The sequence below is a fragment of the Catharus ustulatus genome, chromosome 10 (genome assembly GCF_009819885.2).
Source record: "Catharus ustulatus isolate bCatUst1 chromosome 10, bCatUst1.pri.v2, whole genome shotgun sequence".
Lineage (NCBI taxonomy): Eukaryota > Metazoa > Chordata > Aves > Passeriformes > Turdidae > Catharus > Catharus ustulatus.
Genome location: NC_046230.1, coordinates 16907557 through 16923793, shown reverse-complemented (window position 1 = coordinate 16923793; position 16237 = coordinate 16907557). Strand labels below are relative to the sequence as shown.

Below are 16237 nucleotides of genomic sequence, written 5' to 3'. Positions count from 1 at the left end.
CTTTCATAATTTCACAATCTCTGATTTGGACCAGAATATTAACACTGCAGACACAAAGCCTGACAAAGTGATGTGCTTGCTTCCTGACCAGAAATTTCTTCCTACATGCTCCTAAGGCCACAGTACTTACAGCCACATGCAGCAGGCGTCTGATAGCCTTGTTGTTCCCTGAGCCACAGTATGCCATAGCCACAGTGTACATGCCAGAACGACGGAGAATTGGATCCTGGAAGAAAAATCATCAATATGTAACATCCATCCAAAAGGTGACTCAGTAATTCTAACTTTAAATCTGTTCCACTCTTGAGTCTTGAATCTGCAAACAGGTCAAAGGTCAGCCTCATTGCTTAATTGTTTATTTGGGACAAGTAACAAGACAATCACCAAAGCAGGGCTGTCATTACCAGGTTCAGGGGGACAGAGAGCCTGCAAAGCTGCAGGCTGCCAGTGAGTACAGGGCAGACGTCATTCTGCTTCTTACTTGCCATGTGCAATGATCACTACCAGAGCCTTGAGATCATCCACCTACAGCAAATCTCATCTGTTTTTAACCACTGCATTGTGTTCTACTCCCTTTGCTGCTCGCATGATTCTGAAGACCAAGTATAAGGCTAAAGAAATACACAACTAAGCAGTGATGTTCTTGTATTATTGATCAGACAGAGTGTAATAACTTGTGAAACAGTCTGACTTCAGATCTATGTAAGAACTGCTCTAGTTCAAAAGAGCCAACCCACCATAGCTGGAGATTCACAAACAGACAGGAAGGTCAGCTGTGTAACACAAAAGTCAGGGATTAAGTCACAGTTTATTTACCTTATCTCTGCAGAGACTCTCAATGAGAGCATCTGCCTCCTCCATCCTCCCATACATGACCAGAGCAATTCCAACTGCGAGGCCTCGCAGGATCTTTTCATGCTGGGTTTCCTGTGCGTAGCCAACCATGTCCTCAATAGCCTGGGCATTTTTAGATCCCAACATAACCAACCCCAGTGCCAGGCCAGCTGCCTCACCTGAAAAACACAGGAAAGCAAAAAAGTCAACTCTGTTCCCAAACGTAATAAATACTGTATCTAGAAAATCACACTAGATGTAGGCCAATCTGGACATCACCATGCCCAACAACTCCATTATTCATGGCAAAATGTGTTTGTAACCACAATTTAGTACTTTTCTCTACCAAGTTCAATTATCATTTCCTTGGGCCAAGAGCTGCTGAGATCATTTTCCTACAAGCCCCACCAAGGCAGCAGTAACTCCCACAAGCTTCTCCATGCCTATCTCTCAGCTCAAAAAGCACATGGCTCTGGAAATCAGCCACACTAAAGAAAAAGCATATACAAATTAAAGAATAGAGCAAAATAAGGAGCTGTTTAAAGACCTAGCATGTAAAGACATAAAAGACAGCTAGAAACAATCTATGCAGTTAACATAAATGCTGGGGAAAAAAAACGACAAAAAAAAGCCCCAGGTGTTTGATAAGGCCTCAGATGGTTATTTGCTTTGAAAGCAGAACATTTACCTGTCACTGCATCATCCTGGTATAGATTTGTTTTCAGCAGGTCGTACACATCTTGACGTGCTGTCCCCATGGCAGCCAGCCCCAGGCCCAGGCTGCCACCATGTCGCACAATCTAGAGAAGCATATGCAAGTTCAGTCAGCAAACACGGAACAGTATGGCTTCAGCTGCAGTAGACATCTTTCCATCAATTCTAACCTGCAACCTTTTAGACCCAAACCAACCCAAAATGATCTCTTGACCTGCTAGAAATACCACTTTCACTGTCTCAGGCAGCAGGTCCAGTGAAAGAGGCAGAAAATAGAAGGAAAACAGTTCAAAAGCCCATAAACAGTGAGTTGCAGAAGCTTAACATATAGCACAGAAGACTTTCCAGTAACTTCAAGATCTTTTCTCCCACTGAGTGATTTATGTAAAACCATAAATCTGTGCCATGTGTAAAAATCACTAGCTAGTAATGGCTTTTAAATAAAAAAGTTAAAAGGAACCCACTTAAAAATAACATCTTTTATTCTAATTAATTTACAGTAAGACTAGTGGGATCTGTTCATGGAATTAGGAAAAAAAATAATCTGAGATTCCACAGGGAGAAAAGAGGGAACATGCTGGCACAATGATCTATTCCCAACTTAAAAGTATATTTTTCTTAGAGGTCTACAAACACTAAGTGCAGAAGTAAAACACTTGTTATTGTGCAAGATGCATTAAAACCACAGGTCAGGTCAGCAGAAACATTTTGTGGTTTATTTCCCTGACAACTAAACTGTAAACAATAACAGTGCCTGAATGCTGCAGGTCTACTAGCAAAACAAAGCAAATATAACAAGTAGTAAATATGATGAAGCTACAGTCACTGTCAAATAAGAATTTCCTAAAAAATCCTACCTAAACCTTAAACAACAGGTTGTTAAAACCAACCTTTAACAAATTTTTAAGACACAGAGGAGGTCTAAGTACCACAGTGCTGCTTAATTACCTCTACCCCACCCACTACACCAGCCAGCACCCTCCTGCATCTTCCCAAAAAAACAAAGGCTCATTGCCGAGCCCAGTACTCACATCATTACTGGCATTCTTCAGCTGGTTCAGCAAGTAGTCAATGATGTCCCCGCCATGGTTGGCGTGGATGAGACCCAAGGCGTAGAGGCCTCCTCCCTCCTGGTAGGCTGACCCTGGAGAGGTGTCCTTGGGCAGGTAGGTTGCCATCAGCTGTAAAGCTTCTTTCTCATGGCCCTGGATGTCCAGTAGGAAGACAGTGGCAAATGAAATGTGAAAAAACAGCGAAGTGATATTTAAATGTGTGTTATAGCCATAACTTTTCCCACTAAAATCAGTGTTTCAGTACCACACATCACTTCCTTCAAACTTAATGGAAGTTACTACAGTGAGGAACTTTGGTGTGTCCCAAAATCACTTAAGAACCACCCACAGTTTTAATACCTAGAAACTATTAAATCTGTTCAACTCACAAACAAAGAGTTAGAAAAAATACTCTCTCCTTAAGCCATGTTATCTTAGCACCTTTTTGTTTTGCAGCAAAACATACTATAAATTATATTGGATGCCAGACAAAATAACATAAACACAGCTTTTTAGTGCAAAGACACAAAATATAGCTGTGCCAGGTACACTGGAGTGCAGGCACCATTCAGAATTCCCATTTCCATGTTTTCAATGTTCACAAGTCAAGCATTTACACTGAGCAGAAGGAAATGACTGCAGTGTTACCTTGTGTATAACACCCAAGCTGGCAGTAGCAGTAAACTTGGCCCAGTTAGTGGCCCTGGCCAGCCACTCCAAATTGTCTCTAGAAAATGCAAAGAGAAAGGTTATACAAAGTTTTTCATACAGCCTGTTCCTAATCCTGCAAGCAGAGTTTAAGAGCACTGAAGACTCCTTTCAAACTAAAAAGCAGCTCCAGTAGGGAAGACAGCTAACCGTATTTCCACTTTACATTTCTCTCCCCTTCATTAGTTCTGATTTTTGTCTGATTGTAGTCAAGCTTCCAGACATGAATGATCTCAGGGAAAGATAGAGAACTGCTCAATATGCAGCCCACCAACTCTCTGGGAGAAACTTTAGCAGAGTTTCTGCAGCTTTCCTTAAGTCCCTCATAAGGTCAGCCCCAGCATTTCCCTTACAAGAGCCATACAGTACTGTCAGTCTCTACCATAAAAAGATACATCCTCTTAGAAACACTCTAACTGGTAAACAAAGAGAAGAGAAATTCCAGATCTTCAGCCTCCAAGGTGCTCATGCAGTTAGCAGGCAAACAAAGTCAGTGTGTGAGGACAGAGAAAAGGAAACAATCCTTTAACACCAATTAAAGTTCTGCAGTTACCACTCAGAAAGTATCAAGTTAAGAAGAGCAACAGTGTTGTTCAAACACTTCTAAATGACATTGGAGTTTCCTTGCTATAGATTTACCTAAGGAACTGGTCACTGGTTGTCCCACAATGCATAAAGGAGTTTGCTATAACAGTTGCTGTGTGACACACGGAATTCCTCACTGCATCCTGAAAGAACAAGAACAATCAGTAGCATCATCAGCAAAAGATCCGCCCAAGGTCGCTAAATAAGCTTGCCAGCACTTTAGAAAAATGGACTGTAATGATCCTCACTTTAACCAGCAATTTCCCTGTAATCAGCTAATAGATTGCTAATACACTCTAACATCTCCTCAAGCCATCTTCCCCATGCAAAATGATCCTTTCTGCGAGTTTCTTTCAGACATGTGATTGCTCCAATTGCCACTTAACTGGAAAACCACCCCACTCTGCTTCCCAGAACTGAGCACTGCACAGTGAGTGCTGCTGATGTTTCCAGGCTGTTCCCAGAAGTCTACTGCAGAATCACTCCTGAACACTTCACCAGCAGATGGAAAAGATTTTCCAATACATTTGAAGTGTCATCTGAAATAGATGAACCCGCTAACAAGTAACCCCTACTACTTTTACTGATGATGTGCATCTTATTTCACAAATAAAGAACTTCTCCTATGGTTTCTAGTAAGGATTTAAGAGTCTAGTTTACCTGGAAGCTTTAATTTGCCCACCCTTGAGTAACACCTTCCAAAAAAAACAACTTAGTACTCCATTCCTAACTCTGTCTACATTAAAGTACCTGATTGGTTTTGTCTCCAATGTGGAAATATTGGTCTTTTATTACACACCGGAATACCCTTGCCAAGCTGAAGGTGTGAGCTTGCCTAACATCTCAACCCATATACCAACATTCTGTAATCCACAGTCCTGGCTGACTCCCCAACCAGCAGCATTTGCAATGGAGCCGACATGAGCTGGAGGGTAAATTTTGCCCATCTTACTTAAAAGATGAAAAACAAACCCACCAAAAAAAAACAGGGGGGTGCAAAAAATGAGTTGCTATGAATCAGAAAAAAATTAATTAAAATATCGACATGCTAATAGCAGCCTATCAGTAAAAACAACAGCAGCATGGTCCAAACCAACACAGTATGAATCAGATACATCCAATACAATCATATTTAACAAAGTCTCTTACCTTTGTGTTTTTGAGGATCATGAGGTCTGTATTGTTGTTTCGTATTAAAAACTGCAGATGTAACTCAATGGCCATTTCCCCACTTAAAATTTTAATCATTTTTGAGATCTGGTCCTTAGGTTCTGGGTTCTTCACATACAAGCAGAAAAGGAAAAAAAATTCCATGAGAACTCAACTATGGCTCTGTTAAAATACAATTCATGAGAAGCTGCTCTGGTATGTTCCCATCACCATATTCCAAAGTTTCTCTGGTTTTAGGACTGAAAGGACATTGTTTCTGTCCTTGGTGCATAAGCCCAAACCTCCCAGAAATCAAATCTTTTGTGTTCAACAATGCAGGTGGGAGAAGACTCTTCAAAAAGAAATGTATTCTTTCATTGAAAGAAAAACGATATGGATGATATCTAACATTCTGCAAGCTGCTGTTTGGCCTCACGGTATCTCCTGCCAGAGGCAAACCCTTTTATAAATGAACCTGTATTTCCATGGAAGCTTTCAGAGACAGGGCCACAAAGCTACAATACTTTGCATGACCCTGTGCTGAGCTGCAGCATCATTCTTGTAATCTTTATCTAGAACAACAGCTAGTAGAACTAGGATTCTAATACATTAATCTTCAAGAGCTCTTTGAGAAAAGTCTCCTTCCTCCTCATGATGGAACAGTTGAAAATAGACATGTAGAAACTGAAGTTCGTTCTGAGCAGGGTGAAAAGCACAGCGCAGTTCTTTGTCCTGACACTGCTAGCTGGTCACAGACCAGTCAAGCATGAGTAGTTCACCCCTTAAACTAATTCCCTCAATTATTTCTTTGTAGTCAGCATTCTGAATTGTGGAAGATTAAGCTAAAGAACATTTCTGGCCACACAGATTGTTTTGTGTACTTGGCACAACCAGCAAAGCCAACACAGCAGAAACTGATTCAAGACACCTTTCCTGTACAAAAGCACTGTCAAGGTTCCTTGGTTGGGGCAAGAAATTCAACCCCTTTTGTTTTCCTTGTGAAATATAATTTGAAGAAAATACTATTTTTTCCCCCTTAATTAATTTTTAAGTAATCTGCAAGAATCTTTCAAAGATTTCCAGGTTTTGTTTGCAAACATTTACCATGGGGAACATAAAAAAAAAATATAAAACAACTTGTCTTGGGTTTTACCTTCTTCTCTGGTGGAACTTCTTGTCTTCAGCACTGGAAATGTCAAAACTGCATTAACTATTCTACATGCTGAAATGCAACTGTATGTGCACGTTAGAAGTGAACTCACTTTCTCCAAGACTTGGGTAAAAAACTAAACAAAAAGATTCCAACCAACTGGTCCAGCAACGCAGCACCATGGAGGCTGGAGGTAACTTTACGCCTTCATGGAAAACAAACTATATTACATCAGCATACCCTCCTGTCATCCCTGCTGAACAGCATCAGTTCTATCCAACCAGAACTACAGTTGAATATTTGAAAGAGAGGGAAAAAAATGCATCAAGGTAATTCACTCCCTAAGGTTCTCAGCAGCAGTTAAATTTCAGGCCCTTTCTTTTGGGATGAGTTAATTCTTTCAATATCAATAAGCAAACACATGAGCCAGATCCTTCTGTCTTCTTTTTCAAAACTCAGTAATTCATACTGAACTCTGAGCATTTCCCACTGTCACACAGCTTTCAGTATCCAAACTGCTGGACATTAAGTCAGCTATCTGGCCCTCAGAAATCAGTCACCTTGTCTCCAAGCAAGATAGAAAAAGAATTCCATTCTTTATTAGCCAAACCAATTTAGAAATCCTAGATATCCAAAGAGAACACGTAAGAAAAACTAAGTAAGGTCTGTTTCAGAAACAGCACTCACAATTTCCGCAGACCTCCCTGCTGCACAAGTGCTTCCTGGTTTCTCTTCTGCTTCCATTGCATCACTGAAATAAAACAAAAATGAAAAATGTATCACCTGCAACAAGTCAACTACTGTAATTATGGTTGAACATTGTCCTGAAGGAGTAGCCTGGGATTTGGAGATGACGACTGGAAAAGAGGACTTTGATAGAACAAGGGCTGACTATCTGGAGCTTACTGCTCAGCAGAAAATCCCCTCCACTCAATTTTCAGGGAACTTGAAGACACAGGCCTGGAAAACCCTACTCTCTTACACCATCCACAGAGACAATAAAAACAAAGATGCTAGTAGGGAATGAACAGACACAGGTGAGAAAACAAGGTCAACAAACAAGGCATTAAGGATAATTATATCCTCCCCTAGAAGCCTTGTGCTTGTCACTGTTAGCATGGCTCCTAGAGTGTTGACATGGAAATGAAACATATTAAGCTGTTGTTAGCACCTTTTACTAATGCTTCACAGACTGACATAAATTATTCTGTGTCTTTTCTTTTTTCCCACTGGAAAATAAGAGAGGAAGAGGAAAATGCTTGCCATGCCTGTGTCACTGATTCAAAAGTATTCATATACAGTTCCACAGCTGGATAAACCCTTACATTCAACCAGCCTGGATCAAGGTGTGATTCTCCACCACACACTACCAAAGAAAGTGCAGGGAGCAGGCTGTGCAGGCTGTCAAAGCACCAGCAAGCATTCTGTGGTGATTACAGAGCAAATGGAGAACTAACTTCTTCTAAGCCCCTGAGCTGGACAGCAACCTTAGCATAGATTGGCCAATTCTCCTGTAAGTCACCAAAAGAAGAAATAAAGATGACAGAATGGTTAGTGCCAACTTAGATTTTTCTTAACAGCAGCTCCCTGCAGTTAAGATCTATGATACTGACCACTGAACATGTTTTTAAAACTAAAAGTAGATTTGAAGTAACTCTTCTGAACTACAAGTACAAAAGGGTCTGTTGACAGCACAGTAGCATCTGAGCTCACTCTTCTCACAAGCTGTTATGGTGAAACCAAACTTGCACATAGCTGTGAAGAGTTTTTTCCCTGAACTCCTCCTTTCCTCAGCTCTGCAAGTTGCTGCAAAGACCACACAGAATCAGCATTCCCAAGCAACTCATGCAGTGGCTCAATGAATCACTGCTCATTAGCTGAGCCCCAATGTAACTGCTCTGTGCTTATCTCAACTGCAAAGGAAAATCCCTCTAAAAACCAGATTTTGGTACTACACAATTTTGTTTTGAGCAAATAGCATGTCCTGCCGATTACTTAAATAAAAGGGAGTAACTTGATAGCTTGCAAAAAGCAACCATACATGGAATATGAGGCTCCCTTAGAGCAGGACTGGAGCCAAACAACTCCAGCACCTCTCAAGTCAATCTCCACACCTGTCTTTCTCTGATCCAGGGACAGTGCCAGTGTTGGTGGATCCAGGCACGGAGGCAATGGGAGTTCCAACCGTGCGGAGGTTCTGGATGACAGAAGACAGGAACTGCTGGCTCGCACTTTCATACAGGTCAAAGCAAATTTGGTAGGCCATGAGAAGGTTATCATCCTTCACCAATTTTTCCAAGATGTCACTCACAGCCTGTGGGTCATCCAGGAATATCAGGCACTGAGCAAGAGAAAGAATAGGGAAAAAAACAGAAGACATCAGATACTTCATAATGAGAAAGCAACACTACCCAAGGCCACACTCCAATACCCTTATCTGCTGCATCCACAGAACACCCCTTCAAAGAAAGAAAACTTTTCCCTCTTTCATTGAAGACAATAGAAAACTCAGAAGAGTTTTCATAGAAAAACAAGACTTGTCCTACTAGACACAAAAATTGCAAAAGCACATTGAAGAAGTCATTTTGTAGGGATGTCTCAGCTGAAATGAAACAGGCATAACACTGAGTCATGTATGTGGCACACCAAGACTGGCAAAGATCTGAGAGTATCTGAGTACTTCACAACTGGTTGTCTAAACACTTTCAGACAATGGCTTACCAAAAAACCAAAGCACTAGAAATGTTCTTGTGAGGAATAAATAAAACTCCAAGTTGTGAACTTACCATCTGATACTCCCTAAAATATTCTGTCTCAGTTGTCTGTGTCCTCAAACTGCCTTTGAACAGATTTCTTTCTCTATAAATTGACCAAATATGCAATCTTTACATCTCTTTTTCAAGCTGGTCTCACTCTGACATATGTTGAAAGCACACAACCAGGAAAAGATATTTCATTTAACTGAACAAAAGACAGAACAGGTAGATCTCACCCCAAATAAACCTAAAGAAGAGTAACTTCTTATTATCTTTAAACATGATTTTGGAAAGTTTACCTGGCACACATTTATGAAGTCTGGTTTCTCCAGATTCATGTAGATTTTAACTAGAACTCTCAAGACTTTATTACGAAACTGTTTATTCTGCATCAAAGACATACAGAGCTTCAAGCTGTAGGCCAGCATCCCAGGAACATCATTCTGAAATAAAATTCAGGGATATCAAACAGGGGTTTAGACTGACAAGCAGGATTTAGAGAGGAAAATAAAGCTACCCTTTTTTATTTTAAAAGACAGATCAAACACATTTCCTTTCCCATTTTCAGAAAAGCTTATATACAGGTGTATATAAGAAAAGAAAAAACACTATCAAAATCATGCAGGACCAACATTTAATTCAGAAGTTAAAACATGCAAATTGTTAACTTAAAAGGACAATACCTATCATCCCTTCACCCTTCTTGTTCAAACAAACATTCACTGCACTAACATAAAATTCCAGCAAAACAAACCATGCACCAAGAAAAGATCAAGTCTGAGAAACTGATTTGGTTACTAGACCTCAGAAAGGTAATTCAAAATGAGGGATTTATAATAGGTAAATTATTAAATGCATAGGACAACAAAGAGAACAAAGAAAGCAAAATGGATGCTTTATGATTATCACTCATACTCAGAAATGGGAGACATCCAAACATATTTAAAAGGTGTGAACTGAAAAGCAGTAATAGTTAAAGGATTCAAGCGATGTGTCTGGCATATGATTGAGATACTACAGCATAACAACATTGAACACAAGTACTGAGCTGCTGCAGATGACTATAGGCCTGCTTCTCTTACTGCCACTAACAATAACAACAATTAACTTAAACCCTCAGTGAAAGATTTTACAGACAAGGTGCCCCATCTTGGAGTCAGGGCAGGCCAAGACCGCACAGTCACTGAAAATTAGAGCAGCTCACCCACCTACCAGAATTTTTACTTTTGCTTGCCATTAATAAATCACTTACCCAGCCCTAAGAATTCCTTCCCACAGCGAATTACAGCAGATGACAGGCATAACTAAATAAAAGGGCTGTTCTTACATTGTGCCAGTATTGTATCTCTGCCAGTAGCTGACAGGGAATACCTTAAGAAGAGGGCACATAGCCAAGCTTCCTGAGAATATTTTCTCATAAACTTGTAGCTCAAGGATTTCCAAAAGGCAGGGAGGATCATCCTATACTTGACAGTCCTGAGTGGCTCTGCTTTCCATGAACATGCTGAACTGAACACCCTGAGTTTTATCTTTTGTTCTGCTCATACAAAACAGGGCAAGTTCCACAGCAATATGGATCTTGCACTTGACTTCTGGATCCATACCTGGAAAAGCCTAGCTACAGGCACCTCCTGTCTCTTGCACATACCGACTCAAGGATGGTTTTCTCAAAGATGTCCAGCCTGCGTGTCTCCAGAGCGATGCCAATGGCCTGCTTGTACTTGTGGTCATCCAAGCAGCGCTGGAACATTTTGTTCACTATCCCTTCCAGCCTCTCATCCACAGGTTTCTTCTCCCCTTCTGGCAGCTCTGCATTCTCCACACACTGTTTGGTGTAGTGGTCGATACATTTTGCTGAAGAGATAATGAACAAATATGGGGGGAAAAAGTCAAGTTCCCAGATTTTTGCAGTTTTGTACAGGTGAAGAGACCAGCATGTACAAGTACCATATGGGAAATTACACATTTGTGTAGTCATATACAAATAATAGTGGAAGACACTTCTATTATCTCCTAACAAACTCTGATCTTACTGCTGAAATCAAGTAGGTATTTTAAAAAGAAAACCAAGGATATGATCTTTGTTCAAGTGTGTAGGAGACTTCCTAGCTCCACTGCAAACACCAGCTGGGGAGACAACACCAGCCCTAGCTCCATCATATCCTGTACAAAGCAAAGTGAGTCCAGCAGATGAGATTTTTAAAAGGCATTTAAATTACACCTGCAGTCAACTGCTGACTTGCCATCTTGTTGTGGATGGATAAATACAACTGTCCCTCTCAATTAGGTGTGCAGCTACATTTACCAGTCTATTATTTCCAAAGTCATGCTGAAATTGATAGTATCAGCACACAAATGACAGAAAGGACAACAAACAAAACCAATTTTCTTATTAGAATTCACTATAGAATAAAGGTTAAGAATAGGAAAAAAACTCCAGAACTCCAAAGTCAGTTCCATCACAGAATCCCAAAATATAAGTACAAATAAATGGGGTAAAATTAGCTGTAGCATCAGCTTAAATGAACAAAAGACAGCAAGAAGAATACAGAGGAAAAGCTAAACCAAGTGAAATTTCAAAGTTACAGTAGCTTTGACAACACAAAAGTTTTTCCTTTGCAGCAACTCTTTAGCTCTTTACCAATGATCGTCTCCACATATTCTGAGTTGTCATTCACATTGAAGAGGTCACCAGCTCCCAGGGCATAGTTCAGGGATTCTTCAAAGGCTCCCAGGTGGTAAAAAACTTTAGAAGCAACCAGAGCAGCAAACTGGCGACTCCGAAAACCTTCGTCTTCATAGAGAACTTCACTGCAGAGGAGGAAGAGAAGAGCATCAGCTCTGTGTGCTCAGATTTCTTTAAGGCCACATGACTCAAGTACAAGCTGGACTGAACTTGCATCTTTGGGACCAGAACTCCAACCCCACACCCACACACGTTAGGGCTTTCTAGGAAACACAGAGCTACATGCTGTATTAGCCATTGTCAGAATGGCTAATTAGACACCACTGTCATAAGAAACCAGAATTACATCCACTTCATATCTTACGCTCTTTTTAAGCAGTATTAAGTGTCTTCTCTTACATTTTGTCCACTGACTCAGAGATTTCTGCCCAGAAGTCATTGACAACAGCATTCAACTTGTGAAGAGCAAACTCCTACAAACAAAAAAGTTACATTGTATATATTAAAAACGCATTTTCACCTTTCCCCAGTAAAAACTAAGTGCATTCTAGGATGAATATCATGAACACTGACCCATTTCAACAGCAAATTCTATTTTAAAATATCTTTGCAAGCATTCACTAATCTTTGCAAGAGCTGCTCATTTCACAGGTGAGACAACTCTAGTATTCCTTCCCATGGCCTCTCTCTGATGAATGACTGGCTGACATGTCTGATAGGTGAAACAGTAACAATCTTTGTGTAGCACATGGAATCAACCTGTGGCACACAGCAGCCAACTCTATCTATATGGCCACAGTACTTTAGATGACGAACAAACCACAATCAGCCCACTTGTAATCAGTTCACAGCAAAATCAGGGATCATTCAGATACATCACTACCTATGTCTGTATCCAAGAGAAACAACTAGAGAATTACAAATATTGAAAAGTGTGTGTTCCATCAACACACAACCACTCAATGTTGGTGTTCTGTGTACTGAAAAGTATCTGTTGCTGTTTTCTTCTTCTCATATTATTACTGTGATTTTGTTCCAAGGGAAAACTATAACTGTGATTTGTTCTACATAGATTAAATTATTCTAAAAGCCTGAGCTGTTCTTCAGCTTTGATTTTTATGTAATCAAAATGCAGTCTCTGGAACAATTTTAAGTAACAAAGCCCCATTACCACCAGAGAGATGGGAGTTCTCATGAACACAGACTTTTGCATTGAAGCTCCTGTTTGATCCATGCACAAAACAAGGAAGTTTGCAATCTGTTATAATTTATTTAAGCCCTTTCTTTTAGCTTTCAGGCTAGATACAATTAGGTCCCACCTGTTGCTGTCTAACCATAAATTACTGAGATCTGCTTCTTTTTGATTTTAAGCTCTCTGCATAAAGCTATTATTCCTCTCAGATGTAAGAGCTTACCTTGAGCTGCGGCTCTTCTTCATCCAGAAGAGAGATAATTCCAGCTACAAAACAAAATAATAGTTACCTTCAGTTTCTCTGCATCAAAAGTAAGCTTGACTTTTAGTTCAAAAGCAACAGAACAGGAAAGAAGTCTGTCTCTGGAATGCTGATTCGAAATCTTCAGTATAAAACTTCAAAGATCAGAGTCTAGTTTGTATTAAATATAATGTAAAATAGTTCAGAATTTAAAACTGAAAAGGTACATTATTTATAAAAAGTGATCCTTCCTAGGGGAAAACAAAGAATTTTTCCATGCCAAGGAAACTGGCCTCATAGATAAGAGGAGATGTACCTCACAGCTTCATGCTTCTGACTGCTAATCCTGTCCCAGAACATTTGTACAGTTCTAGAAATTCTGTTTAACTGACATGACTGAGAGGTTCTCAGGAGCTTAATCTGAAGAACAGGATAGGTGGTTTCACTGTTAGACTGCAAAGATGCAATGGAAAGGGCTGGATTATGATCTGATCAAAGTCCAACACAATTCACTGCTTTAAATCTTTAATCTGTTGTACAGCTTGACAACTTCTATAAATCTGAAAAAACACATGAAATTGGAAAGGCCAGCAAGCCTTTGGAGGGCTGAACTAGGCTTCCAAAAGATCTTGACAAATGTAAAAGGAGTGTGTGCAGGTCCAAAACAAAATGTACAAATACAGAATCTGAACAGTACAGAGGGCTAAGATGAAATATGATCAATAACCTCATTTGGCTGCAGTGGGAGGCAGAGAACCCAAACCTCCCACAGATGTGTAAGTGAGAGTAGTTGTTGGCAGAGCCATGAGGCACCTTCCCTTCCCCTGGCACCCCTGGCCAGCCCCCGTGCTTAGTGCTGGGCACCACGTTTGAGTCATGAGCAAAGCAGGGTGTTTGGAGCTGGGCAGTAAGAACAGGGAGCTCTGGCAGTCAGTTCCTGAAGGGTGGCTGGAGGTTTGGTTGTTCTACAGAGACCTGGGAAGAGTGCAGCACTCAGGGCAGCTGCCAGCAGGAAGGGAAAAATCTGATCTTTGTGTCAGATATTAACAGAACAGTAACAGCAAACTTCAGTGAAGCCTCAAAGAATGAGGTTTGATGACCTGAAAAGTTTTCTCACGTTTATTCCTTTGCCTAATGAAGTTGCAGAACCTCCATTATCAGGTATTGTTTTTAAAAACCAGGTTAGACACACATCCATCAATAACAGGAACTGAACGAACACCAACATGGCTCTTAGGCAAAAAAGGCAGATTCAGCCATCCCACTTCCAGCTCTTTCAAGTAATTTCCTGCACCTCTGCACCAAACGTTGGCTTTGAGGGTTTTTTAAAATTATTATTATTTTAAATAAGTTCCTGCATTTACCTGATCTATCGGGAGAACACAATCTCACTCCTACACACCACCTGCATACCTCACTCCCACATACCATCTTTACATTTTTTTTAAATGCCTCTAAAATTAATTCCTACATTTCCTCAATTAAAATAAAAACTTAAAGCAAGCGATTCAGGAAGAGAAAGCTACCTGGGCACTGACACCCTCTCGCCAAGCCACAACCAGCTGCACGTTAATTTCTGGCCTGAGCATTTCTGGAAATACTTTCCATAATTTTTTACACTATCAGGCTCCCAAGAGATGCACAAACACCGCGTAACATCCAGCTCCTCACACGCTTCATTATCCTGTACTCCTTCTGACGTTTCCTCCGCAAGGTATTTGCGTTTCTGAACTCCAAACTCCTTCCTCTTGCCCCTCTCAAGTCCCTGCTGCACCTCCCGAGCGCCCTCCGGTTTTACACGGAAAAAGCGCCGTTCACTTGGAGCAGCCGAACCCTCCCGCTCACACCGTGGGAGCCCCGCGCCCCTGCCCGGCGACCCCCAAAGCCACCGGAGCCCCCGTGAGACATCGGCAGGAGATGGACACGGCACCGGGCTTCAAGAGCCGGCAGGGCCGGACCGCCGGGCACCGGGGTGGTCTCTCTCTGCCGTCCGGGGGTGACCGGGGCGAGGGAGCCCCGTGACGGGCGGCCCGGCGGAGCCGCGGCGGTGCTCAGTCACGGCCCTGACTCAGCGAAACCCCGGCGGACAACGCCGCCCCGCACCGCTGCCTCACCGGCCGAGGTGATCATGGTGCCACCCGCCTGCCCTCGGAGGGGGGATCGGGGAGGTCCGAAGGGTCCAGCGAGGGTCGGGTCGGGTCCGGTCCGGGCCAACCGCGGTTCCGCCGCCGCCGCCGCTGCCCGGCCCGGAAGTGCCGCCAAGGGCCTCTTCCGGCGGCTCCGCGCTGCGCTCGGGAAAGGTGCCCGCGTGATCGCCTGCTCGGGACGGCGGAGAAACAGGCAGGCGGGAGGAGGGCAGCCCTGCCGCTGGGGACCTTGTACCGTCCGCGGCCCCTCACGGACGCCCCGCTACCCCCGCAGGCCTCTTGGGGCTCCCCACAGCCCCCATGGGCTCCTCACGGCCTCCCGCGCCCCAAAACCCCGCACCACTGCCGGGGCCGGAGCTGTGAGCTCTCCACGAGTCACCCTGCCGGTGCCCGCGTTTGTGCCATGGGCATTGAGCATCCCACGGCAGTGCAAGGATCAGCGATTTTATCCCATGGGTTTTACAACCTGCCGGCCGCCTCTGCGGCCCAAGGCAGACGGGATACCCAGGCTGATGGATTTGCACCAAGGAAAGCCCAGCTCAGGAGAAGCAATGCTACACACAAGAGACCAAAGTGCCCAGACCTCTGTAGCATTAATTTCTGCTTGTTGCTCCTGAATAGGAAGAAACAGCCTATGAAGGGCTTGAATTCTTTGAGAATGCATAATGGTATCAGTTAGTGAAAGTTATTAATGAGAATTGCTAATGAAACCTTATCAGACCCCTACCCACAATGCCAAGAGGGGCTGCTCTGCTCTTGGACAGCTGGGAAGATCTCCAGCTTTCTCCATTGCTCCACCTGGGCTGCACTCAGTTCTGCTGATCTTCTGCATATCAGACACTGGGGTCACTTCCATTCCCTCCTATCCCATCCCAATAACCAGTTTTTTCAAGCAAAGGTAAATATGAGTTAAGCTATGCATAATGCTACTTTAAGGATAATACCATGGCAAACAAATAAGCACATTCCAATTCAGAAATTAAACGTCTTTATTCAATAATTCATAATAGTGCCCTTAAATTA

The 16237-nt window shown here is 42.3% G+C and overlaps 1 protein-coding gene across 1 annotated transcript in view; it reads right to left on the bottom strand.

The window, feature by feature from the left end:
- The window catches only part of PSMD1 (proteasome 26S subunit, non-ATPase 1), a 64771-nt gene extending 49440 nt beyond the window's left edge, over nt 1-15331 (bottom strand). Inside the window, exons 1-15 of the mRNA XM_033068856.2 lie at nt 15182-15331; nt 13050-13093; nt 12034-12107; nt 11590-11759; nt 10597-10802; nt 9248-9391; nt 8307-8533; nt 6880-6943; nt 5043-5171; nt 3948-4036; nt 3249-3327; nt 2580-2753; nt 1523-1634; nt 817-1013; nt 131-226 (exon numbers count right to left, since the gene is read on the bottom strand). Of these exons, the coding sequence (XP_032924747.1) occupies nt 131-226; nt 817-1013; nt 1523-1634; nt 2580-2753; nt 3249-3327; nt 3948-4036; nt 5043-5171; nt 6880-6943; nt 8307-8533; nt 9248-9391; nt 10597-10802; nt 11590-11759; nt 12034-12107; nt 13050-13093; nt 15182-15197 (1821 nt within the window). The 5' untranslated portion in view covers nt 15198-15331. The remainder of the gene's footprint in view (nt 1-130; nt 227-816; nt 1014-1522; nt 1635-2579; nt 2754-3248; nt 3328-3947; nt 4037-5042; nt 5172-6879; nt 6944-8306; nt 8534-9247; nt 9392-10596; nt 10803-11589; nt 11760-12033; nt 12108-13049; nt 13094-15181) is intronic.
- Between the last annotated feature and the right edge of the window lie 906 nt (nt 15332-16237).